At 45.4% G+C, this 27,845-nt stretch overlaps 1 protein-coding gene across 1 annotated transcript in view; it reads right to left on the bottom strand.

Moving 5' to 3' along the window:
- DNAH9 (dynein, axonemal, heavy chain 9) overlaps window positions 1-27,845 on the bottom strand; it is a 362,890-nt gene that overhangs the window by 195,105 nt on the left and 139,940 nt on the right. The window contains exons 31-37 of the mRNA XM_005875413.2: window positions 18,702-18,918; window positions 14,448-14,599; window positions 11,858-11,966; window positions 10,541-10,688; window positions 5,335-5,509; window positions 1,404-1,577; window positions 705-912 (exon numbers count right to left, since the gene is read on the bottom strand). Of these exons, the coding sequence (XP_005875475.1) occupies window positions 705-912; window positions 1,404-1,577; window positions 5,335-5,509; window positions 10,541-10,688; window positions 11,858-11,966; window positions 14,448-14,599; window positions 18,702-18,918 (1,183 nt within the window). The remainder of the gene's footprint in view (window positions 1-704; window positions 913-1,403; window positions 1,578-5,334; window positions 5,510-10,540; window positions 10,689-11,857; window positions 11,967-14,447; window positions 14,600-18,701; window positions 18,919-27,845) is intronic.

The following is a 27,845-nucleotide window of genomic DNA, read 5'->3' as shown; positions in this document are numbered from 1 at the left end:
CCATGTCCACTAGGAGGCCCATGTCCACTGGGAGGCCCATGTCCACTAGGAGGCCCCCATGTCCACTAGGAGGCCCATGTCCACTAGGAGGACTCATGTCCACTGGGAGGCCCCGTGTTCTACTAGGAGGCCCATGTCCACTAGGAGGCCCATGTCCACTGGGAGGCCCATGTCCACTAGGAGGCCCCATGTTCCACTTCCAGGGAAAAGCCGGTTCAGTGTGGTCAGAGGCTGGAAGTGCCACACCAGCCTGGCTGCTTGGTGGTGACCGTGGGCGATCATGTACTTTTACCTGAGCCTCAGGTTCCCCTTCTCTAAAATGTGAGGGGTGAGTGGAAAGATCTCGAGAGACACAGCAGGTGACAGAAGTCTACAGCTCATGCTAGTCTCTCAAAGGGTCTTCAGCTTTTTTGTCATCGGGGTGTGAACTGCTGCTCTGTGTTGAGCTCCCACCCTGGAGAAAGCCAGCAGGTGGGAGCGGAGTGCAGGGAGAAAGGATGTGGAGGGAACCATGCTAAGGGGTGCAGGAGAAGTGGGACAGAGGTGTGGGGGGGGGGGGGAGGAGGGGAGAGGCAGAAGGGTGTTGTGGGAGGAGCTGCACTGTCCAGCCGAGTGGGTGAGCAGGCACCTGTCACTAGCTCCAGCTCCGGGCGAGGTGACATGGCTACTCAGACAGCCCCCCTCCTCGCCTCTGGGCGCCTTACCCTGCAGCATCGCCGACGTGGTGTAGTAGTTGAAGGGTACGTTCTTCACCAGGTATTCCTCTGCGTCCAGGCTGGCTAGCTTAGCGCCCACCAGCACCGACTTGCCTGTGCCCGCGGTCCCCACCAACATGAGCGGTCGCCGCCGCTGCAGGAGCCGCTCCATGAAGTAGCACAGGCGGATGGTCTCGCTCGTGTGCACCAGACAAGCCTGGAATGGGAACACAATCAGTGCGCCTGGGGCTCATGGGAGAAACAGATGCACCGCAGAATGTTCTGGCGCATTTAGAAGAGGGATTCTGCTGCCACGGTGGATCTCGCCACCATAGGCGGAGGGATTCCCTGATATCCACAGGGAGACCATTTTGTAAGCTCATTCTCTGGGTAGAGAGCATCCCCGCCCTCCCCTACCAACTCTGTCTGCCTCCCTGAGGCCTCGCTAACATCCATCAGAAACTTCTGCCCCATCGTCTCCGCCCTGTGTCCCCCCGAGGTTGCCAGTGGGGTCTGGTAACCAAGTGACCTGGCCCCTGGGAGGGAACTCATGGCTTCATTGCACCTATGATTTCCACTGACAGGCAGTAGCTGGAGGTGCCCAGCTCCCAGCAAGGCCAAACCTCTTGGATGCTGGCAAGCGGCTGCTTCTAGAGCCATGGCCGACCTTCGGGATGACTGCACTTCCTTGATCGCTCACACACTCACCTGCAAAGGCATCTCAGGGTCAAATTCAAACTGAGGGATGAGTGTGGACCATGGCTCAAATTTCTTGGTCTCGGGGTCTATGTAATAGTCAAAGATGGTTCCCTGGGAAGGAAACTTGATGGTCTTGAACTCGGCCAGCCACCACTTGCTGAACTCTGCCCGGTAGTCCACAAGCTGCAACACAGAGCAGGTGAGCATCAGGCTCTCAGAGCTCAAGAGCCTGAACAGGCCATCCTGGCGTCAGGCGGAGGCCAGGGAGGAACAACGTGCTTCCGCTTTTGCAGATCCACCTGATGGACCGGCTCCTCCGGGAATGACGCTGCTCTGCCCAGGACCAGCCTGAACCAGGCGCAGCTGAGCAGGGCCTCCTGAGCACATGTGCGAGTGCCAGTCTGACCATGCAGCTGAGCTTCCCTGCACCAGCCCATCTCAGAGCCATGGCAGGGTGGAGGGCGGGGGGAGGGAAGTATAAGAACATGGAGGAGAGAGCCCACGACCACAGGATGGGCAAGTGTGGTCAAGAATTCCGAAGGGATCGATTGACTCCTGAGACTGAGCAATGCCCAGCATGGCAGCCAGGGATGAAATGAACAAAAGGGTGGTTGAGTAAGAAGACTCAGAGGGAGTCAGGTCCATAACCAGGGGAAATTCCTGCTGTCTGTGCTTGTTTCCTCATCTGTAGAATGAGGATCCTAGAAAGGAAAGTCTCTAATGTTCGTTCAAGGGCTAAAATTTTAAAATCTGGGAGCAGGGGAGAGAAAGATCTACTGGGCTTCTGACAGAAGGGATATGTGGAGACATATTTACATGCATGCATGTTAAACCATGAGCCTTAAGGGTGGGGCTGTGCACCCAGAGTACTCAAACTATCTTATTGTGTCAAAGCAAAAATACACACACACACACACACTCAGGGGGCAAACTCACTCCAGACACACAGACCTAGGAAAAAAATCCTAAAAAGGAAAGAGGCCCAAATTGGGCATTTTAGGAAAAGTCCTCGGAGGACAGCACAACGCTGGAGTTTAAAGGCTGGACGGACCAGGAAGCCGGGTGTGTGGCAGTGAGTCCGGGCTTGGAAGAATTGGCACTCCTCATTTTGCTGTTAGGTAAGTAGAACTGCATTCTTTTGCCTTAAAACGAGAATGGAAATGGGCCCTAAGGTAAAACCGATTTGTATGCTGCTCTTACTGTGATTTGAATTCAGATTCAAGGAACACTATCTTCTTAATCAGAAGCCTTAGGGGGGGAAAATCACTATTTTCTAACTTATGGATAAAATGCTTGAAGACCTTTAACTTCTTTTGAAAACCAGGTTTCAAGTTGATATTGAAAACCCAAGAGGGCCATCTTCAGAAAGAAGGAGATGTCCCCCGTCCTCACCCCCAGCCCCCCCATTTCTGGGCTGCCCAACACCGTCTCGCCCTCCTGTAACCTGGGAAACCCACTTCCCCCTATAATTGGACACTCTAAGGGCAAGGCTGCCTTTGCTGAAACTTCCACGGCCCTTTCTCAGTTCGACAATGTGGGTGTCTCTCCAGCGACGACCTCAGTGAAGAGGCCCCTTCTGAAATCCCCGTCTCCTTTGCATTCTGAAGATTCTTGGGTCCCCTCCTGCCCTTTGAACTTGATGACACTAGGCTGGACTGTCACGCTGTGGCAGAGTTTTGGACAAGACATCACCTCACTTAACATTCAAAATGCTCTAAGTTCTCCTGGCCGGTGAGAACCAGTCCTGTTTTATGTCTGAAAAGACAAAGGCTCAGAGGGTGGTAGCTCTAGAAGCTTATGGCCGAACTGGGGGTTGCACGCAGGTTTCTGGTCTCCCAATCCTGGGCTCTCTGAGAGCCCATTCGCTTCCGACAGATCATTTTCTGCAATTGCTGTATTTAGCCAGCACCCCCCTCTCCCATTATTTTTATTGTGTCTGCTACTCAGTATGGGCTCTACTTTGTATTTCTCCTTTGCTTTTTAAATGTAAGCACCACTGGTGCTCACGATGTACATTATCTTGGCCAACTTCTGACTTTTCCATTTAGAGCAGGATTTTTGCTGTTGGTATGCGGGTGCAGGAGTTCTGGATACTCCCTGCTGCCGAAAGCTCTCGCCTCTGTCCTCTCCCATGTGCCAGCGCGGCTGACTGCAGCTCCATGGGCTCCAGAGCCCAAGATGCCTGGAGGGATACTTTCTCCTGGGCCTTCAAAGAGTTGAGTGGATTGAAATTTTTCTATACAGAGACAGGAAAAACTGACCAAGCATCTTTATCTTGATGCCCCCCTGCTCACTCGGCACCAACATGGGAGAGAAGCCCAGCAGTGGCTGCTGTCTGACATTTCAGCAGCCTGAGGACTGCTATCGATGGGAAGCAATAACTATGCATTCTGGATCTCCGCATTTCAGCGAGGGCTCATCCCTCCTGCTGCACGCACTGCATCCTCGCCTCAAAAGGGAAATGCAACGATGTCAAAGAAGCACCAAGGCTGTGGGACAGACAGGAGAGATTCTCAAGTGTGAAGCTCCCATCCAGGCATCCTCCTGCAGACTTCCCCTTCCCATGAGCATCGGAGAAGGAGAAGGAGAAGGAGAGGGGGAGGGAGAGGGAGAGGGGAGGGAGAGAGAGAGGGAGAGGAAGAGGGAGAAAGGCAGTCACCCTGAAGCCTGTGAGAATTGCTTTCTGAGTTTTGAGCACTAAGGAACATGTTAGGAGCTGATGAGAGCTGGGATGGATGTTACAAGCAGAGACTGTGAAAACAGATAAATTTCTAATTCTAAATTAACTGTTAATTCTTCCAGCTCACCTCCACTTTGGATTCTTAGAAAATGGCTTTGCCCTGGGAGGCTGAAACTTTTTACCTCACTCCTCAAAAGAGCCCAGGATCAACCCAGATCAGGAAGATCAAAGCATAACTCACCAGCAACTGCAGCTGGTTCAGTCCCCTGCTGTGAGAGAGGCTCCAGATAATGAAACTGAGCCAGTTTCTAAATATTCAAAATCTGAATATCTATAATATCAATAATAAGCACATATGTGCGCAACACCATGTTGGGCAATTAGAACAGTATCCCTTTAATCCTCACAAACATCCCACTCTGATCACCCTCATCTCCTTTGTACACAAGGGGAGAATAAGGTAGAGAGAGGTTACTTGTCACTGTCCCCTAGATACTAAGTGGCAGAGTGACAATTCAAATTTAGAGTCCACGTTCTTAACCTCTACATGATACTTCCTGACAGCTAGAGTCAGTTGTAAAAGACTGATCTGCATGATTTTGAATATGTTGTTTCTATATAGACTACCTTTTATTTGGAGGAAACTAAGTGAAGAACAGGCTGGGGATGCAGGAGATTTTAGGGAATAAGTTGCCAAGATCTGCAAGCCAACCCTCAAAGAGCATGAAGCTACAGCAGCCGATACCATGAGATAGATACTACACTGGTTTTCTACTCCCAGCCATCAATAAACGCTTGGTCCAACCTTCTATGAAAAGATCTTTCTTTCAGGGGTTTGGGGGCAGGATGGTTAAGCTGGTCTGGTTGTTCTGGAAGATACTTAGAAGGCTAAAGAGATTCCTCCTATTCAAACTTCTACAGCACATTGTCATTTTGCTTATAGAACACACATCACTTTGAAAAGTTCTGTACTCATACCTCTACTTGGTCAAACTCAAACACTGCAACTCTCCGTGAAATCCACGGTCACCAACTTGAAAGGCGACAGCTCCAAATACGTTCCAATCTCGTGTCTCCCCTCATAGGGCCCTTCTACGAGGACTAGTGTCTTCAGCAGAGTAGTGGGTAGATAACCAGACAGTTTGCTGTGTTGGTGTGAATTCTGACCTTTAGCTGTCCTGTCTTTCCCATCCTTTCCGGAAGACCAGCTTTTGCCAGGGTGGACCTGAATGTGAGTGTCAGCTCAGCACAGTCTCTTACCTGGTCTTGGATCATTGCTCCGCCGAAAGCCCAGATGGCAGCAAACACAAAATAGAGCTCATAGGTGTCCTTGGGGCAGTCCGCGGGGATGTTCTCCTCAGTCAGGAGGCACTCGAGAAGGTGGCAGAGTGTCTGCACCATGCTCTGCTCTGGGATCGGAATTATCCTCTTAAACCTGCAGAGAGAGACCCGGGACACTCTAAAACCCTGGCCTTTCCACCCTAGAGGCATTGTGGGACAGCTATGGGTTTGACACTCTCATGAGTTAAGTTCTTTAGGAATCCAGAGGACCATGGTGCTACCTAAACCTTCATTCTCATTAGCTATTTTTGTATCAGTTTCTTTTGTAAGGAAGGGCCCAAAGGGCTCCTGAGAAGGTTCTCTCATCTGCCTTTTCTCTGATGCCCTCCCCCTCTCCTCCTCTTCTCTGAACATTGATGATCCCCTCTTGCCCCTTGGGAATGGAGGCAGCTGCAATCCGAGTAAAAATCTCAGCAGTTTCACTCCTTTCAGTTTCTTTAATTGTCAAAAAGCAGCAGTGTCCAGGTAGGGGTAACTCTGAGGTCCCGTAACTTCAGCACAGAGGTCTGACAATGAAAACATATTGAAAACGTTTTCTCTGGGGCCAGGTCTTCTCTGGGGGGCAGAGTGGGCCAGGATAGGTGGCTGTTTTATACTACCATGCCTTACTTGGTGGAGTTCCTCTTCCCAAATGTACCTCTGTGACTTTGTACTGGCCTGATTTTGTACTTTTAATCTTGGCCTGGAGGTCTTGACTGAAAGGCCGATATCAAGAGATGCACAAAGGTGAATCTATGCCCAAGGGAGCAGGAGCATGTGTGTGCACACACACACAAACACGTACACACATGCACACGCACGCGCACACACAGGCACACTCTTCCCACCACCCATAAACAGAGTGCACCATGTACCCACTCACTCGGCCCCTCCTGCACGCCTGCCCGCATGGCCACCTGCCGTGGGAAGATGAGCTCCCAGGCTGCACAGAGGCAGGGTTCACTGTTATAAAATGAGCAACGCCGTTAACTGACACCTCAGAAGTCATTTGCTGGGCCTCAGGGTTTCATAGCGTCCCATTCTCCTCAGTGTCTTGTGTTCGGCTTGTTTTTCATCTGGTCTCCATCTTTACAACAATGCTCTGAGTGCTCTCACAGTCTACATGTTACCCCAGAGCAGTGAGAAATGTGAGTACTTGACAGGCTCTCCTTCATCCTTTTGACACATGTTTGCAGCAGAATGTCAAAGCGGATCCTCCCCAGCTGTGTTTTGGATGAGACACCAAGACCATAAGGGGCCCACGACTCTCACATTTGAAACTGAGATCCCAGGCTCTGCGACCCTGGCCTCTCGTTGTCTCAAGGGACAGATGAGCAAAGTGGGGGACACCGAGGGGCTGAAATGAGCAGACAGGTTTTTGGAGGGAGCGGTTGGTAGGCAATGAGTGCCCCTTTCCCACAGGGAAGGCAGGGATTTGCCCAAAATGAGAGCTGAGGATGGGGCTTCAACAGGACAGCTCGGAGGTGGCCTGGGACCCGCGCCTGGAAACCCCGAAGAGGCCCGCTCATCCAGCGGGTGTAAGAGGGTGCCGCTGGGCGGCCCGCGCTCCAGTGTGCCAGGCAGAGGAGGGGGAGTACTTCCCAGAGCTGGGCATGTCAGGTTCTGCCAGGTGCTGGGGAGGCGGACCTCCCTGAGGAGTCTGCGTGCGGAGCTAATGGAGAGGGAGCGTCATGGGCTGATGGAGAGGCACTGACATTAAGGAAAGGCACAAGGGAGCTCCCCAGTGACAAGGAGGGGCCGAGGGAACTCAAAAAGCTTCTAAAGAGAAAGAGTCCGATTTCAGATTTCCAGATCTGCCAGTTAGGGTCACTGAGGCCCTAACTGTGGCTCCACTCGGTGAGACCTTTCTGGCTCCTCCCTCTCTTCTCTGGGTCCCTCTTCAACCCCGAGGAGACATAAGCTACAGCTGTGAGGGGCGACTGGCTGCGGAATAAGGAGAGAAGTCAGGGACTCCCCCTTTCCCAGGGCAGGGGGAGAGCTGGAAGCGGTGGAGCTGCGGCAGGGGGAGGGGCTTTCATTTTCTGTGGAGTTTGTTTTTTAAAAAACTTTTATTGAATTTTTAAAAATTATCATGTCTGTGTGTGTGTGTGGAGAGAGAGAGAGAGAGAGAGAGAGAGAGAGAGAGAGAGAGAGTGGGGAAGGGAGAGAGAGAGGGAGATTGTGTGACTAGAAGGGACCAGATGCCGTTGTGGGCCCTGAGGAAGAAGACGCCTACTAAGAAGGACTCCTGGGGGCTAACTGGGCTCAAAACTGAGCCTGGTGGCCTCTCACGTAAGCTGCACTTCAGGGAGAGGCCTGCACTGGGCTGCCGGCCTCTGTACTGAACTGCCTATCTGCTCTGTGTCCTGCTCGCCCTTATAAAGGAGCTCCTGGAATCCTATTTCTACCAATAGGACTGAGGCTTTCCCTATCCAATCAGAGCCGCCCTATTCTAACCAATCAGGACAATGCCTTTTGGACCAAGCAAATGGTGAGGCTTCAGAGCCCTCATTTGCCTAAAGACAGACTAAGCAGGGACCAGGGGTGGTGACTGCTGTCTGTATAAGCCAGCTCTCCTGTGGCTCAGAGTGCACTTTCCCATTCCACCTAGGACTGGGTTTCTCCAGCTGAGCTGAAACACTGAGGATGTCGCACCAGAGTGGAGTGAACCAGAATGAGAGGCACCAACGTTAAGGAAAGGCATAAGGGAGCAGACCAGAGCAGACCAGTGCAGGGCAGAGCAGACCAGAGCAGACCAGCTCAGGGCGAAGCAGACCAGAGCAGGCCAGGGCAGACCAGTGCAGGGCAGAGCAGACCAGTGCAGGGCAGGGCAGGGCAGTGCAGGGCAGGACAGACCAGAGCAGAGTGGAACAGGGCAGAGCAGACCAGCTCAGGGCGAAGCAGACCATCTCAAGGCAGGACAGACCAGAGCAGGCCAGGGCAGACCAGTGCAGGGCAGGGCAGGGCAGTGCAGGGCAGGACAGACCAGAGCAGAGTGGAACAGGGCAGAGCAGACCAGTGCAGGCCAGAGCAGAGTAGAGCAGGGAAGAGCACTGCTGTCCAGCAAAGAGGGGGCCTGGCACCAGAGCCACCTCACAGCCATGCTGTTTCACAATCGAGCTGTTTGCACCGAATAAAGTTTCCTTCTTCACTGCACCCCCAACTGGGGATTCCTGCGGGTGTTGAATGGCACCAGTGACCACCAGCTGGCACTTTATAATCACCTGTTATGAGGACTTCTGTCCAATAGAAGGATTAGTCTGTGTTGAGGTCACACAGCTTCCATTCTCAGGGTCATGTGAAGCCGGCATCACAATACCGTGATGAATAACACAGAAGACTCTGAAGTGTCTGTTACTAACTGGCTGCAACGCTGAGGGACCTCATGGCACCTCGGCTCTTGTATCTACAGGATGGTTAGCCCCTCGGGAATGTCGTGAGAATGAAATGAAATAACACACAGAGTAGGCACCATAAATGACATTAAAAATGTGTGGGTTTTTTTTCTTGATAACCAGAGGGTTCGGAGATGAGGAAAGACTTGTCTCTGGATACACTTAATACAGAGCCTTCAAAGCCCATTTCAAAGGCCGTGCATGCTCATGAGCACACGTGTGCACACACATACACACACACACACACACACACACACACACACACACACACACACATTTCTTGTTCTAAATGCCCAGAGTGGGAAGGGCCTAACTTTCAGTTAGAGGATACATTGGACAAGTGTCTCAGCAAAAGGTAAAGAACAGGGTTTGATATTTTCCCCAAACCTCCTCCTTCCACGGTATTTTAACTCCTTGCGGCCCCCTGTCCATTGGCGACATTCCCCACCACTGTCCTGGGCACTGCCCACTGCCAAGGCTGCTCTATCTTGTTAGGATTCCAAGGCCATGGAGCCCACAGGCCACCAGAGGGTAAAGGCTTTTCAAAGGGTCAAGATTGGAAAAACAATTACTGATGCCAAAATAGAAACTTACAAAATCAAAATTAATAAATGTTTAAATATCTAAAAATACACCACCATGTACACTACTCAATTGCAATTCAGTTTTTAGTCATATAAAATTAATTCTTAGCATAGTGGATTTGACAGGGGGCATGTGAAATGGGAGCGCTTCAGGCCCCTTGCATGGGAGACTTCTCCCTCAATACTCCGTCCTATTGACAGACCAGCGATGAGGAGTAAGGGTCACTTTGAGTGAGGGACTTAATTTCCGGGAAAAGTAATCCTGAGCATAACTTGCTGAATCTTTGGGAACTTGGTTAGATCTCTGAATCACGCTGCCTTCCAGCTCTGATGGTTGAGCTTGGCTGAACTACAGGGTTGGGTGCCTGATCCATGGGTGATGCATCAACTGGCAAGAAGAGTGTAGAACTAAAGCAGGTTCCGAACACTGGAACCGCTCTCTGCAGACACCATAGTCTTTCTATAATAAGTATCCTTTTGATTAAAAGTAATGAATCTCTTGTTTAGGTGATAAGTGGTCAGGGGTTGCTGCTTTTGCTGTTACAAACCCATAAAGGGAAAAGTGAACTCACAGTATCCAGAAGGACAGGCCTGTGCAATTGCTGCATTGTGCCTGAGTCCGTGCTACCTGGGCCATGAACACACACAGCCAGAAACAGGAGGTGGGTCCCACGTGTCACAGGTGTCATTTTTACCTCTAAGTCTGTTGGCTGACCTGGAGGAGGGCCAGCTTCATGCCCTGCAAACTGCAGGACCTCAGAATTGTTATCGGATATTGCAACTTACAGCCTCCTTCAAATACACCCACATGGCACTCACGAGAAGCACTTCAAATCCTCTTCCTCTTCGCTCATCTCGCTTCCTGCCTGAGTTGACAATGGAGCCATTGTCAGTCGAATGTGTGTCCCCGTTGCCATCTGCCATGCCTGGAGGGGAATGCAATCCTCTTCCTCTTCGCTCATCTCGCTTCCTGCCTGAATTGACAATGGCAGCCATTGTCAGTCTAATGTGTGTCCCCTTTGCCATCTGCCATGCCTGGAGGGGAATGTTCTAGGGATGTCTGACTTCAGGGACAGGACAGAAAGAACATCAGCGGGACACAAGGTGTGAGCCAGCAGGCGTTTTGCCGCTGCTTTAACTTGCTACCTTCCTTACTTCTTGGCCTACCTGGTTCTGAGTGTGTCTAAGCAGGTCGGAAGGTACTTGTCAAACAGGATGGTCAGGTTGGCTCTCTCTGTCTGGATCTCCCTCTTCTCGATCCAGCTGCTGACTGGAGGGCTCCATCCCAGGTCTGCCGGGTTGATGTACAGGATCCCTGTGAGCACAGGCAAGAGTCAATGAATTTCCCATGGACGTCAGTATATCCTTCATCCCAGAGAGTTATTTTCTCTGTTTAGAAAATATACAGAAGACTGGACTCAAAAAGAACGGAGATCTGGCCAAGGTCTGACAGGTCAAATGGGTTGCTGTTGGGATCAACTCCGATGGCCTGACATTAGCTAATGGAAGGCAGTGTTGAGAAGGAGCTTGAGGCCAAGGCTCGGCTCAGGAGGAAAGAAGGCTATGATGGATTGGAAGTGGTCGTCATGGTGTGGAAATGTGGATACAATGGTGGCCTCAAAAGAATATGTCCACGTTCTAACCCCTAGAACCTGGGAGTGTGACTTTATCTGAAAAAGGGGCCTGGGCAGATGTGATAAGTAAGGGTCTTGAGATGAGCTCTCCCTGAGTATCTGAGTGGGACATGAACAAGGGTCCTTATATGAGACGGAAGAGGAAAGACAGGCACAGAGGCCATGTGCAGCAGGAGGTGGAGGTTGGAGTCATGGGCCCTAAGCTGAGGAAGACTGACTGGAAGATGCAAAGAAGGGGTCTCCCTCGAAGGCGGATTTGAGTTCCAGTGTCTGGCTTTCAAAACTGTGAGAGAACACATTTTTGTTGTTTTCAAAGCCACAAGTTCATGGTGAATGGTTGCAGCAGCCCTAGGAAACAGATGCAGTATGAGAGCGAACCCTCCAGGCCCGTGTTTTCTAGCCTCAGCATGGGTCCTTGATAGGGAGTCTGATGTCAGGTTTGAGGCCAAACCAGTCCTCTCATCCTCTGGTCTCTGCTGGGCGTTAGCAGTGGGGCTAGAGGAAAGCTAAGGTAGAAGCTGTTCTGTCCACCAGGATGTAGTGAGACTGGCAATGGGTGGTTATCTCCATTGACATGGAAGCTGGAAGCTGCCTAGTTTGAGGCACGTACTCAGAGGACAGCTGTCCCCACTCCCATCACATTTCTGAATGAAGACCACCACACGGGCCTGGCCTCAGACACTGGCTCACCCTCGTGGATGTGGATTAGGACTGCGGACGAGGCCAGAGGTTAGGATGATCGATGCCCGGCTCCTGTTTGGAGCGTCCCCCGGAGCTAACACTATCAGACGTATCGCTCGAGGCACCTGCCTCCAACTGCACAGTTGGGTTTTACTTTTTGAGGCCATACCTGCTCTGGAGACGGTTGCCGGCGTGGCCGTGCGCAGGTGGCTGATCTCAAAGAGGAGCCTCATGGTGGGGTTCAGAGGGATCCTCTCGTTGCTTGCCAGGGTCAGCACCTGGAGACCACAGGAAAGGACATGTCAGGTGGGAAGGAGGATGCATGGCCAGCTGGTGGAGATTTGGCTGATTTCTCCTGGGAGGGACGATGAGTGATTATTTTCTTCTGTGTGATTATAGTTGACCTTGAACAACACAGGGGTTAGGAGTGCCACTCAGTCGAAAGTCTGCATATAACTTAAGTCCGCATCTCACATACGCAAATTCCCCACCGCCAGCGAACCCTAGAACAACGAGGGTTTGAACTGAGTGGGTCAACTGGAAAATCTCCGTATAAGCAGACCTGTGCAGTCCACACCCGCATTGTCCAAGGGTCAACTGTGTAACTATTTCTATATTTTCTGCAACAATATTCTCTCTCTCCTCCTGTATCCTGTCTACCCCCATCCCTGTGTGTGTGTGTGTGTGTGTGTGTGTGTGTGTGTGTGTGGTGTATTGAATCAGGAGAATAGTTATCTAAAAAATTTATATTGATGTCAGTAATTCAAATGAACTAGACATATTGGAATATTGTTAAAGGAAAAAGCTTAGGCTTCATGTCACTAGTTTTTTAAAAAGTAGTGCCTCTTGGAGAGCACACATTCATCCGATGAATCTGTCAGCGTAAAACTTGTAACCTGGCTGTGCTTTCTGAACAAGTTTAGGAGCAGCTACCAGCTAAACAGCCACTTTATTGGCATCAGTTAGTGCTTTATTTTTTTGTTGAGAATAGACATTTTTGTTTCAGGTAAACTTGGATTCCCTTTTACATAAGTATTTTATTTATTAACTTATTTATGAACATTCCCATTGGCTTTCTTTTTTGTTTATTATTTTTATTGTTTATAAAAAATAAAATATATTCTCCATGAATGAAGATTTGTCACCATTGAGGGGGTTTGACAGGCTTAGTTTCTGATCCTCACTTTCCTTATTTATAAAAAGGGAAGTACGTAATAAAAGATTTAGTAGATGATTTAAGACTCCTTTCAGCTCTAAAAATTAATCTATGTGCAGAAGATCCTGAAGGAAATGATAACAACGTTGAAAATTGTGAGTGATGGCAGTGCCATTGAAGGAAGTGAAAGCTGCTCACTTGGATGAATCTGTTCTTAGGTGTCTATTAAAGACTCTGGTAATAAATGAAATCAGGATCTTGAAGAGATATGTGCATTTCCATATTCATTTGGAGCTTTACTTACAATAGCCAAGAGATGGCAACAACCCAAGTGTCCATCAATGGGTAAATGGTAAGAAAATATATTTAAATAATGGAATATTATCCATCCATTAAAAGAAGGAAATCCTGCCATTTGAGACAACATGTGCTGTTGGGACCAGCCCCACTGGCATCCGCTGATGGTGCAGAGTGATTGGGGCCAGAGCCAGCAGTGGGTGCAAGTGGGGCCAGGGGTGAGAGCAGCAGCTGCTGCCCCGATCACCCATCAGGAGCAGGGAGAGGTGGAGAAGCCCTCAGGGGCGATTGGGGCCGGCAGCTGCTGCTCACACCCACTGACGGCGCCGAGTGATTGGGACCGGTGCTGGGCACTGGCAGTAGGTGCAAGAGGTGGCTGCCGGCCCTGATAGCCCCTCAGGAGCAGGGAGAAGTGGAGAAGCCCTGAGGGGTGATTGGGGCTGGCAGCCGCTGCTCACACCCGCTGCTGGCACTGAGCGATCAGGGCTAGTGCCGGGTGCTGGCAGTGGGTGCGAGTGGGGCTGGTGCCAGCAGCAGGTGCGAGTGCTGGGTGGGACTGCGGCACATGGGAGCAAAGAATTTTCAGTAACCACCAGAGGCTCACCCTGATGACAGCAACCGGCGCTCTGCCTTGGTGTGGTGCCCCCGCTCACCTGCTCCACTATCCCGCCATGGCTGATGCCCACCATGTTCTGTGTGTGCCCCCTGGTGGTCAGTGCACGTCACAGCGACCGGTTGTTCAGTTGTTTGGTTGTTCTGTCATTCAGTCTATTTGCATATTAGCCTTTTATTATATAGGATAATAAAAAGCTAATATGCTAAGTGTCCAGTTGTCTGTTAAACCAATCAAAGCATAATATGCTAATGATATGCTAAGACCACTCAACTGCTCGCTATGACATGCACTGACCACCAGGAGGCAGACGCTCAATGCAGGAGCTGCCCCCTGGTGGTCAGTGGGCTCCCACAGGGGGAGCGCCACTCAGCCAGAAGCCAGGCTTACAGCTGGCAAGCACAGTGGGGGTGGCGGGAGCCTCTCCCACCTCCATGGCAGTCAGACATCCCCTGAGGGCTCCCGGACTGTGAGAGGGCATAGGCCGGGCTGAGGGACCCCCTTCCCTGAGTGCATGAATTTTGTGCACCAGGCCTCTAGTATTTCAATAAAGCTGGAAATTTTTTTAAAAATGAAGATATTAGTAATAATTCCTTACTTTGATGAGCCCCTGTGTGGAATTATGATTTCTAAATGTGTGTGGGGACTGGTTTCATAGGTGATTAGGGATGATTTCCCTCCTCCCTTTCATACCTTGTTGTCATCCATGACAGTGTTCAGAGACTCGATCCACATTGGATCTATGTCTCCATCCAGCAAAATCCACTTGGGCCCATCATGGGCGACGTTGGCAAGCTCCCGCATGATGGAAGAGAACAATCCTGAAAGGAACCACAGATAGTTCATTTTCCATTTCACCATCAGTCTTTTTTTCTCTTAACACAGCCCTTCCCCATTGGCTGTAACATTCAGTGGAGGTGTAAATAAAACCCAGTCAGAACTGGCTTTGTATTCTCTTCCACCAAACATTCGACAGGCCCAAGGTGCCCCTCTGTGCTCCAGTTTAACTTTTTATAAGAAAAACAACAACAAAACCTGATAGAACTAGCTTTTTTAAGTGATAAGGGGCCAAGTAAATCATTTCAACAGGCAACGGTAACATGATGGAATCGCACAAAGCCTTTACAAGTACTGTTCCCATCCTTTGTAACTGCGGCCCAGGCGAATCTTTCAAATGCAGGCTTTGGGAGAAGGCCCAGTGTGGTTCTAATAGGCATTACATGAAATTTATATCTTTTGTGGATGGAATTGATTTTTATGATACTAAGGTTTCCCAATGAATAATATGACATATCTTTTCATTTATTCAAATATTGTTTTATGTTCCTTAATAAAGTTTTATAGTGTTTTCAATATATCTCTTTGGCTAAATATATTCCTAAATATATCATAGTTTTTACTGCTATTTGCATGAAATTCCCCCTGTATTTCCATTTTTAACTGGCTACTGCTAGGATAGAGAACAGTTACCAAATTTAATGTATTTATTTTATGTTTAGTTACCTTTAATAAATTTTCTTACTTTAGAATTTAAAAATTCTAGTGATTTTTAAAATAATGCTTCTTGAGTTTTTTAGATGTAAAGTTGTACAAGCAGCAAAAAATAAATTTTCTCCTTTCCCTCAACTTATACCATGCATTCCATTTTCTTGTCTACAGCATTTTCTAGAATCCCGGCAAGCAATACTGAATAATCATGTTTATAATAGGTCCCCATGACTTATGCTTGATTTGAATAGAAATGGCTTTAGTTTCTCATCATTCAGAATGCTTTCTTTATCCTTTGTTTTAGGTAAACAGTATTTTTCGTATTTAAGGGATTTCCGTCTATTCCTATTTTACTTAGAATTTTTAAAATTAAGAACAGCTATTGAATATTTAGCATCTATTGATTGATCAAAGAATTCTGTCCTTTAACTTGTCAATTCTTTATATTAATACTTAAAAAATAATTGATCTAAAAATATAGTATTCCTTTGAGATAATGTTGGATTTTATTTACTGATATTTTATTAAGAATGTCTGAATCTACATTAATAACTGAAATTGGGCTATTGTTTTTGGTTCTACATAATGATATCAAGATGTTCTGACTCTATAAAATAAATTGAGAGGTGATTTTTAAAAATGATTTTGGAATTATGTAGTGTTTTTGTTCTGCTACTATTGTTAAATTTTCTTTTCATTGATTTACTTATTTTCTACTTCTTATTGAGTGAATTCTGTTAAATTATGTTTTGCTAGGGGAGCATCTATTTCTTCTAGTTTTTTAAATGTGTCATTTAATTAAATGTTTCCTTCTATTTTAATCTTGTCTATATCTACTGTTTTGTCTTCTAATTCCTAATCTTACTATTTTTACTTTGATTTTTTCCATTAATCATGCATATGATGGACATATTTGTCTTCATAAAGAATCAACATTTATAATTATTTATTCTTACTATGAAGTTTTGGTTCCTTTCTACCAATTTCAGCTTTTATCTTTATTAGTTTCTTCTCCCCAATTTTCTTTAGGTTTAGTTCATTATTCTTTGAACAATTCCTTAGGATGGATACTGACTTTATTTCCAACCTACCTTCTGTAATAAAAGAGTTTAGATTATTTTCCTCATGGACTTCAGATGTGTCCCAGAGGTTTTTGTATGAAGTGTTCTTCTCTTATTGTTTCCTAAAGAGGTTGCATTTCATTTTCTACTTAATCCAGGGGTTAAGTGAGTATTTCTTGAGTTAAGTGAGAATTTCTTGATTTGCAAATAGTAAAATTATTTCTTGCTATTTGTTTCCAGTCCTATTGTATTATTATCAGAGAATGTGGCCTGTAAATTGATACTTTTGAATTCATATGGCTTCTTTTGTGGCCAACTACATTTTTAATTTTTGGAAATGTTCCATGAACCAACCAAGAAAAGAATATTTTCTATCTATAAGATGCAAAGTTCTATAACTATGTGTTATATTGAGTTTGATGATGCATTTCCCAATTTTTCTATGTCTATACTCATTTTCTGTTCACTGGATCTGTCTAATTTTGAAAAAGGTGTATTAACATAACCTACTTTATTTCTATTTTTAACAAATTTTTCTAAAAAATTTAAAAGGATATATTCAATGTATTTGAAAGTTCTCTTGCTTAGTAAATACAGCTTTGGGATTATTATAAATCTTCTTTGTCAATTTCTCCATATTTAATGTATATATTTAATAAAACTTTAATTAAAATTCTAATACCATTTAAAGTTTGAATTATATTATGCAAGTTTAAATTTAACATAGATACTAGCCAGGAAAAGTACAAAGTACATTGAAGAGGAACTTACCTCATCAGATATTAAAATGTTATAAAATAATTGTAAGCAAAATAGAATTACATTAGTATAGGATTAGATAAATAGGTGAGTGGAACAGAATGGAAAACTGAGAATCAGATCTCAGTATATATGACAAGCTGGTGAAAGGATGGATTACTTAGTAAATAGTGCTGGCCCATTCATTTCTCAACCTGGGAAGAAATAAAGTTGATCCTCTACCTAACCTCCTACTAAGCCCCCTGATAAATTCCAGATGGATAAAAAATGTTAATGTAAAATAAAATCTTTAGGAACATGTTTATGATACTATAGCTATCGCTGAAAGTTAGAAAGTTATGAACTAAATAGGAATCCCAGCTACTAAGAAGACTAGAGAGACATTATTTCCTTTTGTAAAAAGTGCATGGTCCAGGGAGAAGGCCAGGTATGGATGGAGGCAGATACTGGAGCGATGCATCAACAAGCCAGAGAAGGTCAAGGATTGCTGGCAACCACCAGAATCTAGGAAGAATTCTTGCCTGGAGCCTTCAGCCCTGTGTACACATCAATTTTGGACGTGGCCTCCAGAACTGTGACAAATTGTGTCTATATCTTAAGCTAAAGATAAATAAATTAAAAATAAAAAGTGCATTGTAAACAGGCCATGAGGTGTCTGTAGACAAATGGTAGCCAGGGAACATTAGCAATGCCTACAACAGATAAAGGGCCAATGTCTTTGACATATAAAGAACTCTTACAAAGAAATATTAAGGGGAAGTGAAATTATAGGACAGCCAATTGCTAATAGCAATTAGAAAGAAAAGAAGCTAAGCCTCGATTAGAAGGAAAAGAAGCTAAGCCTCATTAGTAGTCAGTGAAATAAAAATTAGAGAGGCGGCGTGACCAGACAGTTTGACCCTGATGCAGTTGGACACCGAGACATTAGGAGGGAGGTGAGGTTTCCTCTTTCCAGGAGCTACATCAGTTTCAGAAAGAGGTCAGGCCCCTGTTGGCTCATAGGGACTTCTCTGCCAGTAACGGGAGGCCCTTTCTAACATGTACCTGTGATATTTAATTCTTTGAAGGTGACGCTGAGGTCAGCACCGAGTGAACATGGGTTCGGGACCCTCTGAATCCCTGTAGAAGGGACCATGGTTCTAGGAGTCTTTTGAGATGAATGATGTTGCTAACATCGCCGGACCTGGCCAAGGTGTTTTCTGTAGCAACGTCCCCATCACTCCTGGGCAGTGCTCACAGGAAGAGGTGCCCTCTGTGTGAGGCTGACTGCACGGCTCATTTGGGAATGAGCTGTGCACTTCCCACCTTAATCATGCCTTCAACCCACTGCCAGGTTGTGTGAGGCTCCATGACCTGGGCTCCAGCATCACTGAACTACAGCCGATGCCTGCCCTGCTTTGTCCTCTCCAGGTGCCCTCTCTCAAGGGACAGTGGAAGAGTCTCTGAAGAGAGAGAACTGAAGGGCTATGGTTTCCCTCCAAACCAAGATCGATTTCTTCCTCTTTAATCCTTCTCACCTCTTGCTCCCATCCCAAAGAGACCAGCCCCATGTGCTCTCCTCCACAGTTCACCCCACTACATCCAAGTCTGCCCAAGGGGCTCTGAGGGAGGCAGGAACTCTCTTCTAGGGCTAGCCCTCCCTTACCATCCTTCCATTCTCGTGTGGCCGGGTGGATGATGCCGAAGAGCTCATCGTTTGTGACTGCTTTGGGATTGAGGTCAGTCCAGATGGGGCGGCGTTTCATGATCTGATAGGTCTTGTGCAGGGACCTCAGCACCTGAGACTTGCCGGCACCAGCACTGCCCACCACGAACACAGAGTGCCGCACGGCCAGCAGCTCCTCCAGCTGGACCACCTGGGGAGACAGGAAACTCAGCCAGAGACCCACCCGCCTCTCACCTACATCCCAGCTGCTCTGCTGTGAGCCAGGCTGGGGTCTGAGGTGAGACCTGGCAGTAACAGAGGAAGGGTTATTGACCTCAAGATATGACGAGGTCCTAAATGGAGAGGCAACATGATCCATTTATTCATTTATTCATCATTCAGTCACATAGTGATTAGCCAACAACGAGCTAGAGAGTAAACCCTTGGAGGGAGATTCGGAGATGGCTCTTCTGCCCTCCATGATCTCATAGTGTGGAGGAGAAGCAAGCCAGGCTGACACATTATTATAATAATGTGAAAAGTCTATAAAGTGCTCTGGGAACAGAGAGGAGGAAAGAATTGATTTGTAAGGATAAAGGGAACAAAAAAGTCTTCACAGAGGAGCAGGCATTGGAACTGGGCTTCAGAGATGAGTTTCCCTAAAAGATGAGCAGAAAGGCTCTTCCAGGCAGAGGTAACAGCACAAAGGCTTGTGGTGTGACAGAGCATGGTGTGGTTGGCCAGGTGGTTTGATGAAGCTGGAGTCGGAGTTCCTGTGGACAACAGTAGCCCTGAAGGTCTCTTTTCTCTTCTTCTAGCTTGCCTCCAGGCTCACCTTTCCACCCGGTTGAGTAGGCTTACTGGAATGAAAATCTGATCCTGTCACTGCCATCACTCTGTCCCTTCCATGGATCTCATAGCTTTGGTGGTGCAATCCCAAATACTTAGACTGCCTTACAAGACCCCTTTGCTGTCTGCCCCAAACCACCCTCCAGTCTTGTCTCTCATCCCCCAACATGCACATTTCAGGTAGACAATTACTTGGAGTTCTTATAACAACGCTCGTTTCTGTGTCTATGCCTTTCAACACATTGTGTCTTCCATTCAGAAGTTATCCTTTCTCCTGCCTGTCTGGCCAGCCCCTACACACCCCTTAGTTTAGGGTAGGTGCCCCATACCTACATCCTTTATCTTAACACTTATCAATATTGCAATGGTTACTTTTCTGTCTCCCTATTAGAATACCAGCTTTCTGAAGGCAGGCAGGACTGGGCTTCTTATCTCTCTATTGCAATGTCTAGCAGAGAATCTGGCACATACTTAATGCTGAACAAATATTGGCTGAACATATGAAGGATGGCTGGAAAGGTTGGATGGGCCCTATCATAAAAGGTCTTGTATGTTATGAGCTAAAATATTTGAACTTTATTGTAGATCAGGTTTCTTGATTTTGCACTAGAAGATCCTTAATAGCAGAGGAAAGTAAACTAAAGGGGAAATGTACTGAAATATTGACAGGGTAGTTGGACAATAAAATTTTTTTAGAAATGATAAGTAATAACTTCTATATTTTTTAAGATTTAATTGATACAGGTATCAAAAATTCTAGAATAATACCACCATGGAATTAGAAGGAAAGTGATCCTTCAAAGCTCAATATAAAGGTAGCAGGTAAGTGGCTGTTTGGGGCAGCAGGATGATGAGCTTCCATATGGCTGGATAGTTTATTGATATATTAATTTGAGTTATGTTTTCCATACCATCAGTATTTTTCTTTTCTCTATCCCAAGCCATTGCTGCTCCTCTGGTTCAGGCCCACAAGAACCCAGAGGGGAGTCTCAATCCTGGTTCTTGTTTTCATCCTTCAGGGACTTCGTGCAAGATCTTCCCAGATAAGGATGAGGAGATTGACCAGGAAGGGTCTCTGATGAACCAACATCAAATCTAACACACAAATAAAAAGTCAGCCACGTGAAGACCAGCAGGAAGAGCATTCAAGTGGAGTGGCAGTGAGCGCAAAAGCCTGGATGGAGTTCAGCAGCCGCGAGGAGAGCTCAAAGAAAAAGAAAAAAAGAGAAAAGAAAATAAAGTCAGCCACGTGAAGACCAGCAGGAAGAGCATTCAGGTGGAGTGGCAGTGAGCGCAAAAGCCTAGAGTTCAGCAGCAGCGAGGAGAGCTCAAAGAACAAGAAAAAAAACAGAAAAGAAAAGAAAAGAAAAGAAAAGAAAAGAAAAGAAAAGAAAAAAGAGAAGAGAAGAGAAAAGGAAAGAAAAGAAAAGAAAAGAAAAGGATAGAAAAGAAAAGAAAAGAAAAGGAAAGGAAAGGAAAGAAAAGAAGTGTGGCATCAGATGAGATAAAGCAAGTCCACAGGGATCAGAGATTCGGGAATTAGTAGTTGAAATTTTATTCTAAATACCACAGGAAGCATTTGGAGGATTCTGAGCATGAAATTGACCTGAGATCACTGCATTCAAACATTAGGAGGACGAGGAGGGTCGGGAGAGGAGAGGAGAGGAGGGTGTGGCAGTGGTGCTCTGGCAGTTGAATGGAGACCGTATTCTACTCCTGGATTTCTTTTTTCATGAACCGAGTCCCAGATACTAGAAAGACCTAAAAATTGCTTTCTAGTTCCATCAACTCTTTTTTGTTCGCTTCAACAGCTTTATTGAGGTATACTTTATATACCATAGAGTCATATTTTTAAGTGTACAATCCAATGATTTTTAGCATACTCACAGAAATGTACAAGCATCACTACTATTCAATTTTAGGACATTTCATTACCACAAAAGGAAAAATCATACTCATTAGCAGTCACACCCCACCTCCCCACCCCTACCTCAGCCCTATGCAATCCCTGATATACATTTTGCCTTTATAGATTTGCCTAGTTTGGATATTTCCTATAAATAGATTCATAAAATACGTGGTAATTGGTGAATGGCTTATTTTACTTGTGATGTTTCCAAGGCTCATTCAGGCTGGAGCATTTCCAGTACTCCATTCCTCTTCATAGCTGAATAAAATTCCATCGTGTAAGTACACCACATTTCTTTCTTCATCCATCAGCTGATAAAGGGGTTATTTCTACTCTCTGACTATTATAAATCCATCAACTTCCATCAGTATCTTTCATAAGATAAATATATAAACATCCCTCTACTTCCTTCTATCTTTTTTTCCTTTCCACCTCCTATCTTCTTTCAGATACATTTTACTTTTACATTGCTATGTTTGATAACATTTACATTCTGTTTGGTACTTCTATTTAGACATTTTATATTTTCCATGATTCTAAGAGTTGAAGACAAATAGTGGCTTACATTTTTATGATTGTAGATATTTTTCACTACAGAAGAAAGAAGTTACCTGGAATATATTGTGTTCTCTAAAGGCCTGGTGTCCTGACTTATCAGAGGAAGTTCTAGGCATCAATCCAAGGTCAAATGAATATTCTTTCTTTACACTACCTACATCGATCACTGTCAGGTTACATTTACTTTTAAAAATATTTAATTTTAATTTTAAAATAATATTTTATTACTCAATTACAGTTGACATATAATATCACATTAAGTTTCAGCTGTATGACATAGTGATTCGACATTTATATAACTTATGAAGTGATCACCCCAATAAGTCTAGTAACCATCTGACACCTTACATAGTTACTACAGTGTTATTGACTATATTCTGTATGCTGTACTTTACTTCCCTGTGACTGTTTCCATAACTGGAAATTTGCACATCTTAATCCCTTCCCCATTTTTACCAATTCCCTCTTAATCCGCCCTCCCCCTCCCCCTGGAAACCATCAACATGTTCTCTGTATCTATGAGTTTGTTTCTGTTTTGTTTGTTTCTTTACTTTGTTCTTTAGATTCCACATATAAGTAAAATCATATGGTATTTGTTTTTCTCTGTCTGGCTTATTTCCTGTAGCATAATACTCTCTAGGTCCATCCATGTTGTCACAAATGGCAAGATTTCATTTTTTTATGGTGGGGTAATATTCCATTGTGTGTATGTATCCCCGCTTTTTTATCCACTCATCCAATGATGGACACTTAGGTTGCTGGCTGCTGTAGATAATGCTGTAACAAACATAGGGATGCATATGTTTTTCAAGTCAGTGTTTTCGGTTTCTTCAAATAAATACCCAGAAGTAGAATTGCTGGATTCTTCTTTGTCTCTTGATATAACCTTCATTTTAAAGTATATTTTGTCTGATATATTTATTGCTATGCCAGTTTTTTCTTCATTTCCTTTTGCATAAAATATCTTTTTCCATCCCTTTACTTTCAGACTGTGTGTCTTCCTATCTGAAGTGGGAATCTGGCAGATAGCATATGTATGGGTCTTGTTTTCTTATCCATTCAGCCACCCTATATCATTTTATTGGAGCATTTAACCCATTTTAATTTAAAATAATTATTGATGGTTATATAGTTATTGCCATTCTATTGTATTTTTGATTTTTTCTTCTCCCTTTAACATTTCTTATAACACTGATTTGGTGGAGATGAACTCCTTTGTTTTTTTGTTTGTTTGTTTGTTTGTGTGTTGTTGTTTTTTTACCTGGGAAGCTCTTTATCTCTCCTTTGAATCTCAATGGTAGCTTTACTGGGTAAAATAATCTTGTTGTAGCTCCTTGCTTTTCATCACTTAGAATATTTCTTGTCACTCCCTTCTGGCCTACAAAGTTTCTGTTGAGAAATCAGCTGACAGTCCTATGGGAATTCCCTTGCTGGTAACTCACTGCCCTTTTCTTATTGCTTTTAAGATTCTCTTTGTCTATCACCTTTGACATTTAAATCATTGATGTGTCTTGGTGTGGGCCTCTTTGGGTTCACATTGCTTGGGACTCTGTGCTTCCTGGGTTTGTAAGTCTATTTCCTTCTCCAGGTTAGGGAAGTTTTCCGTCCTTATTTCTAGAAATAGGTTTTCAATCCCTTGCTCTTTCTCTTCTCCTTCTGGCACCTTTATGATGCAGATGTTGTTATACTTGATGCTGTCTCAGAGGTTCCTTAAGCTATCCTTTCAAAAAATTCTTTTTTCTTTTTGCTGTTCCAATTGGGTGTTTTTTGTTTTCCAAATTGCTGATTTGATTCTCTACTTCATCTGATCTTCTGTTGATTCCCTTTAGTGTTTTCTTATTTCAGTTATTACATTATTCGTTTTTGATTATTTTTTTATGGTTTCTATGCCCCCTTTTATGTTTCCTATCTCTTTATTAAAGTTCTCACTGAGTTCATCTACTCTTCCCCCACATTCATTCAACATCCTTAAAACTAGTGTTTTGAACTCTGCATCTGGTGGACTGCTTGTCTCCATTGTGTTTAGTTTTTTTTCTGGAATTTTGTCCTGTTCTTTCATTTGGGACATTTTTTGTCTCTTCATTTTGAGTGGCTCCCTCTATTTGTTTCTATGTATTAGGTAGAGCTGCTACATCTCCCTGTCACCTGTCTTAGGGGATTAGCAGGTGTCCTGTGGGACCCAGTGGCACAATCTCCCTGGCCACCTGAGCCGGGTGCTCCATGAATATACCTTGTGTGGGTGGTGTGTGTGCCTTCCTGTTGTAATTGAGTCTTTATTGTTATTGGCAATTGGAGGGAGTGAGCCTCAGGCTGATTGGCTGTGAGGACTGGCTGTGGCTACAGGGTAAGAGCTGTTGGCAGGGGCTGGCACCATGAAGCAGGATTGCTGTAGTCGGGCTCTGGTGCCTGCGAAGTCTTCTGTTTGGGTGTGTCATTTGTGAAGGTGGTTGTGTGGTGCTCTGGTATTGTTTGAAGCTTGCTACTCGATGCATTGGTTCTGGAGCCTTTAGGGAGGGCTTCTGATGCCGGCCAAGGTCAGCTGTTACAATGGCTTCTACCAGCAGTTCTGTCTGAGAAAAGCTGCTCCACCAGTCCTCACCCTGAAGCCAAACAATTCAGTTCCTTCAGCTTTTTGAGCTGCTGCCCCAGGGCTGGAGCTCAGAGCAAGTGAGTCTGTCAGCAAGTCCATGTGCAGGCCCTTTAAGAGGCCACAATCTCCGCTGGTTTTCACAGCTAGAAATTATAGGGACTTGTCTTCCTGGCACTGGAACCCTGGACTCCTCAGCCCAGTGTGGACCCCTTACTCCTCAGGGGAACTGCCACAGCTGATATCCCTCTGGCTTCTTGACCACCACACGTGGGTGTGGGATCAGCTTGTTTCACGTTCCCTCCTGCCAGACTCGACGTGGCTGCTTCTGTTATAAACCTTCTGTCCAGCTAGTCTTCAGGTTGTTCCCAAGGACGACTGTTCTGTGACTTAGTTGTAACTGTGATGTGGGAGTGAGAGGAGGTGAGCACAACATTTAGCTACTCTGTCATATTGACTGGAGGTCCCACATTTCCTTTTAAAAAAATATAATTTAGACCATGACTTTTTTTCTCTTGGAGTTTTTAAAACTTATTTAATATATTTTTAGTGATTTCAGAGAGGAAGGGAGAGGGAGAAAGAGATAGAAACATCAATGATGAGAGAGACTAATGATTGGCTGCCTCCTGCACACCCCTTACTGGGGTCAAGCCTGCAACCGGGGTATGTGCCCTTGACCGGAATTGAACCTGGGAACCTTCAGTCCACAGGCTAACGCTCTATCCACTGAGCCAAACCAGGTAGGGCTCTTGGAGTTTTTAATTACTTTTCTTTCTCTTTGTTAAAAAACGGCACTTGCCTTATTTCCCATAACTTAAAAGTTAAATAAAATACTAGTACATAAGAACACTCATCTTGTTAGTCTATTCTTGCTTGTAATGTATCCATTTTTGAGGCCCTTTTTCCTGGAGACCATGGACTTACTGCTCTAATTTCAAGTTGTTGCTTTCTAGCTCTGCTAATAGCTATCATCCCAGGATTATTTTTTATTATTGATTTTTTAAAGTCCCATGACATTTTTCTCATTTTCAATCCTATTTTGCTGTAGTATCTCTGCAAATAAGCTATTCAAAAAGTTGCATAAGAAGTAAAATGTATGACTCTGAAAATAACTTGAACTCTAGTCTTGAAATAGTTTCCCTTACAAACCTTGTCCTTATCTTTTAGCACCTGATACTGCTGCCGAGAGCTTCTGGTGTCGTTCTGAATTTCATTCCTCCCAAGTCACGCGTACTGACACCCCCATCACCCAGAAGGAAACTTATCTTTCACTCTTGATCCTTGACTTCCGACTTTCCGTTATGAGTCCATCTCAATCCACTCTGCTCAGTACTGAGACCGCCCAGTCTGGCTGCATGTCTCCAGGTCCTCTCTGCTCTTTCTCCCCAGAATTCCCATTGGTAACATGTCACATAACCTAGATCGATCGTATGTATGTCCTCTTGCCTCTTGCACTTTCTGTCTTTGTGTATTATATATAGGGCATCCCAAAAATGTATACACACACTTTGAATAATCATAAAGGTAGTGTTTATTAAAATACATTTCATTTCAAAAATTGAGCTATCAACTGTAAAAGTTTATATTCATTTTTAGGACACCCTGTATATATGTCATATATGTTATATTTTATTATACATACTATACAATATCTCTATATCTATATCTATCTATCTATCTATCTATCTATCTATATATATCTACTATACCCATTCACATCTATCCATGCATACATGCATGCATGCATCCATCCATCCATACATAATTTGTCCTCGGATGTTTTCTTGTCTTTTTTTCCTAGTCTTCTCACTGAATTTTATGTATCACCAATGATACAATTCATTTCAAAGAACTCTTTACAATTCTCCGAGTTCTTTTTCTTCTATAGCATCTCATTCTTGTTTTATTGATATATTTTTTCTTAATTTCCTTCAAGGATATTAATTAGAATGTTCAAATTGTTCCCTTCCTTATTTCCACTGTAATCAGTTGCTCTGTGTGTATCCGTCTGAGTTCATCTCTCATGCGGCTGGCTTTCTCCAGTGTCTGATGAGCCTCAAGGTTGAATGAAGAGCTGCACTGTTTCCTGGGAGCTGGGATGGGTGCTGCCTGCTGCTGCTGTGCCGGTCTCTCGCCAGTGCAGGGCTGAAAGGAGGCTCTGCACCCAAGGCCAGACCTTGGGCTTTGTCTTTGTCCTTTCACGTGTGGGTGAGTGAGCAGGTGGCTGGCCTTCAGGCCAAGGGGCTCCAAGCACAATGAAAGCGCTTTCAAGAGGCACTAGTACCCAAGCGCAGTGTGGTTTTTCCCAGAGTTATTAAATTCCCGCAGGCCTTTCCTTTAGGCTGTGTGCTCAATGCCTGGCTGCACATAGTCTGCGTCTAGGGAGTTGGGGCCTAGAATGGGGAGCTGGGAGAAGAGTATGGGGAGGGGGGCAAGTGCCAAAATTATAGGGTAAACAGATTTGATGACCCCCCTCTGGCTGTTTTCCGTTCTCTTTCTCATCCCTGCCCTCCTTCACTTCCAACGCCAAGCCCAGAGCTTCTCTTGGGTCCTGCTGGGCAGGCAGGCACTGCCTGGCCCTCTTCTCCTGAAGCCCTTTCTAAGTGTATTCTGGGCCCTGCCCCCTGCTCTGCTTGACCAGTCAACCTGCTTTTGTCCTCTTTCCATTTTTCCAGAAATTTATTCCACTATCCCCTTCTCAGTTTCCACACTTTAATGGGCTTATTCCTCTTTCTTAATCCTCCTCCCCGCCACCGCAAAAAATTTACACATCACATTTAAGGGATCACTGGATGCCATCTCAAACCAGAGCCTCACGAGGGTTTTGATGGATTAACTTTCAGAAGCGTTGGTGGACAGTGCAAATGAAAACTGGGTAGAAAACATCATCTGTTCCAAGAGCCTCTAATAGAGGGCATGTGTCTTATCCAAGGAGCAGAAAGTGGTTCTGAGAAAGAAGGGGCGAAACAGAATGTGGGCCAGCTGGCAAATAAATAGAAAGGAAGGCTGAGGTTCTGAGTAGGAAAAATGCCGAAAATGGGGAAGGAGGGTCATGTTCCTCAGCAGATTCCCAGAGCGCCGGGGAAGATGTGTACGGTCCTGATCGAAGACATCAGCCCAGGGCACTGGATTGAATTGAACTCATCTCTGAGGTGGGGGCCTCTTAGGAACAGACCATTTAAGAGGAAACCCTCAGCCTGGCATTCAAGGCCCTCTGTGTCACGGTGCATATTAT

This window comes from Myotis brandtii, unplaced genomic scaffold (genome assembly GCF_000412655.1).
Source record: "Myotis brandtii unplaced genomic scaffold, ASM41265v1 scaffold461, whole genome shotgun sequence".
NCBI lineage: Eukaryota > Metazoa > Chordata > Mammalia > Chiroptera > Vespertilionidae > Myotis > Myotis brandtii.
The sequence above is the reverse complement of the archived record's forward strand: the minus strand, read 5'-3'. Positions and strand labels throughout refer to the sequence as shown.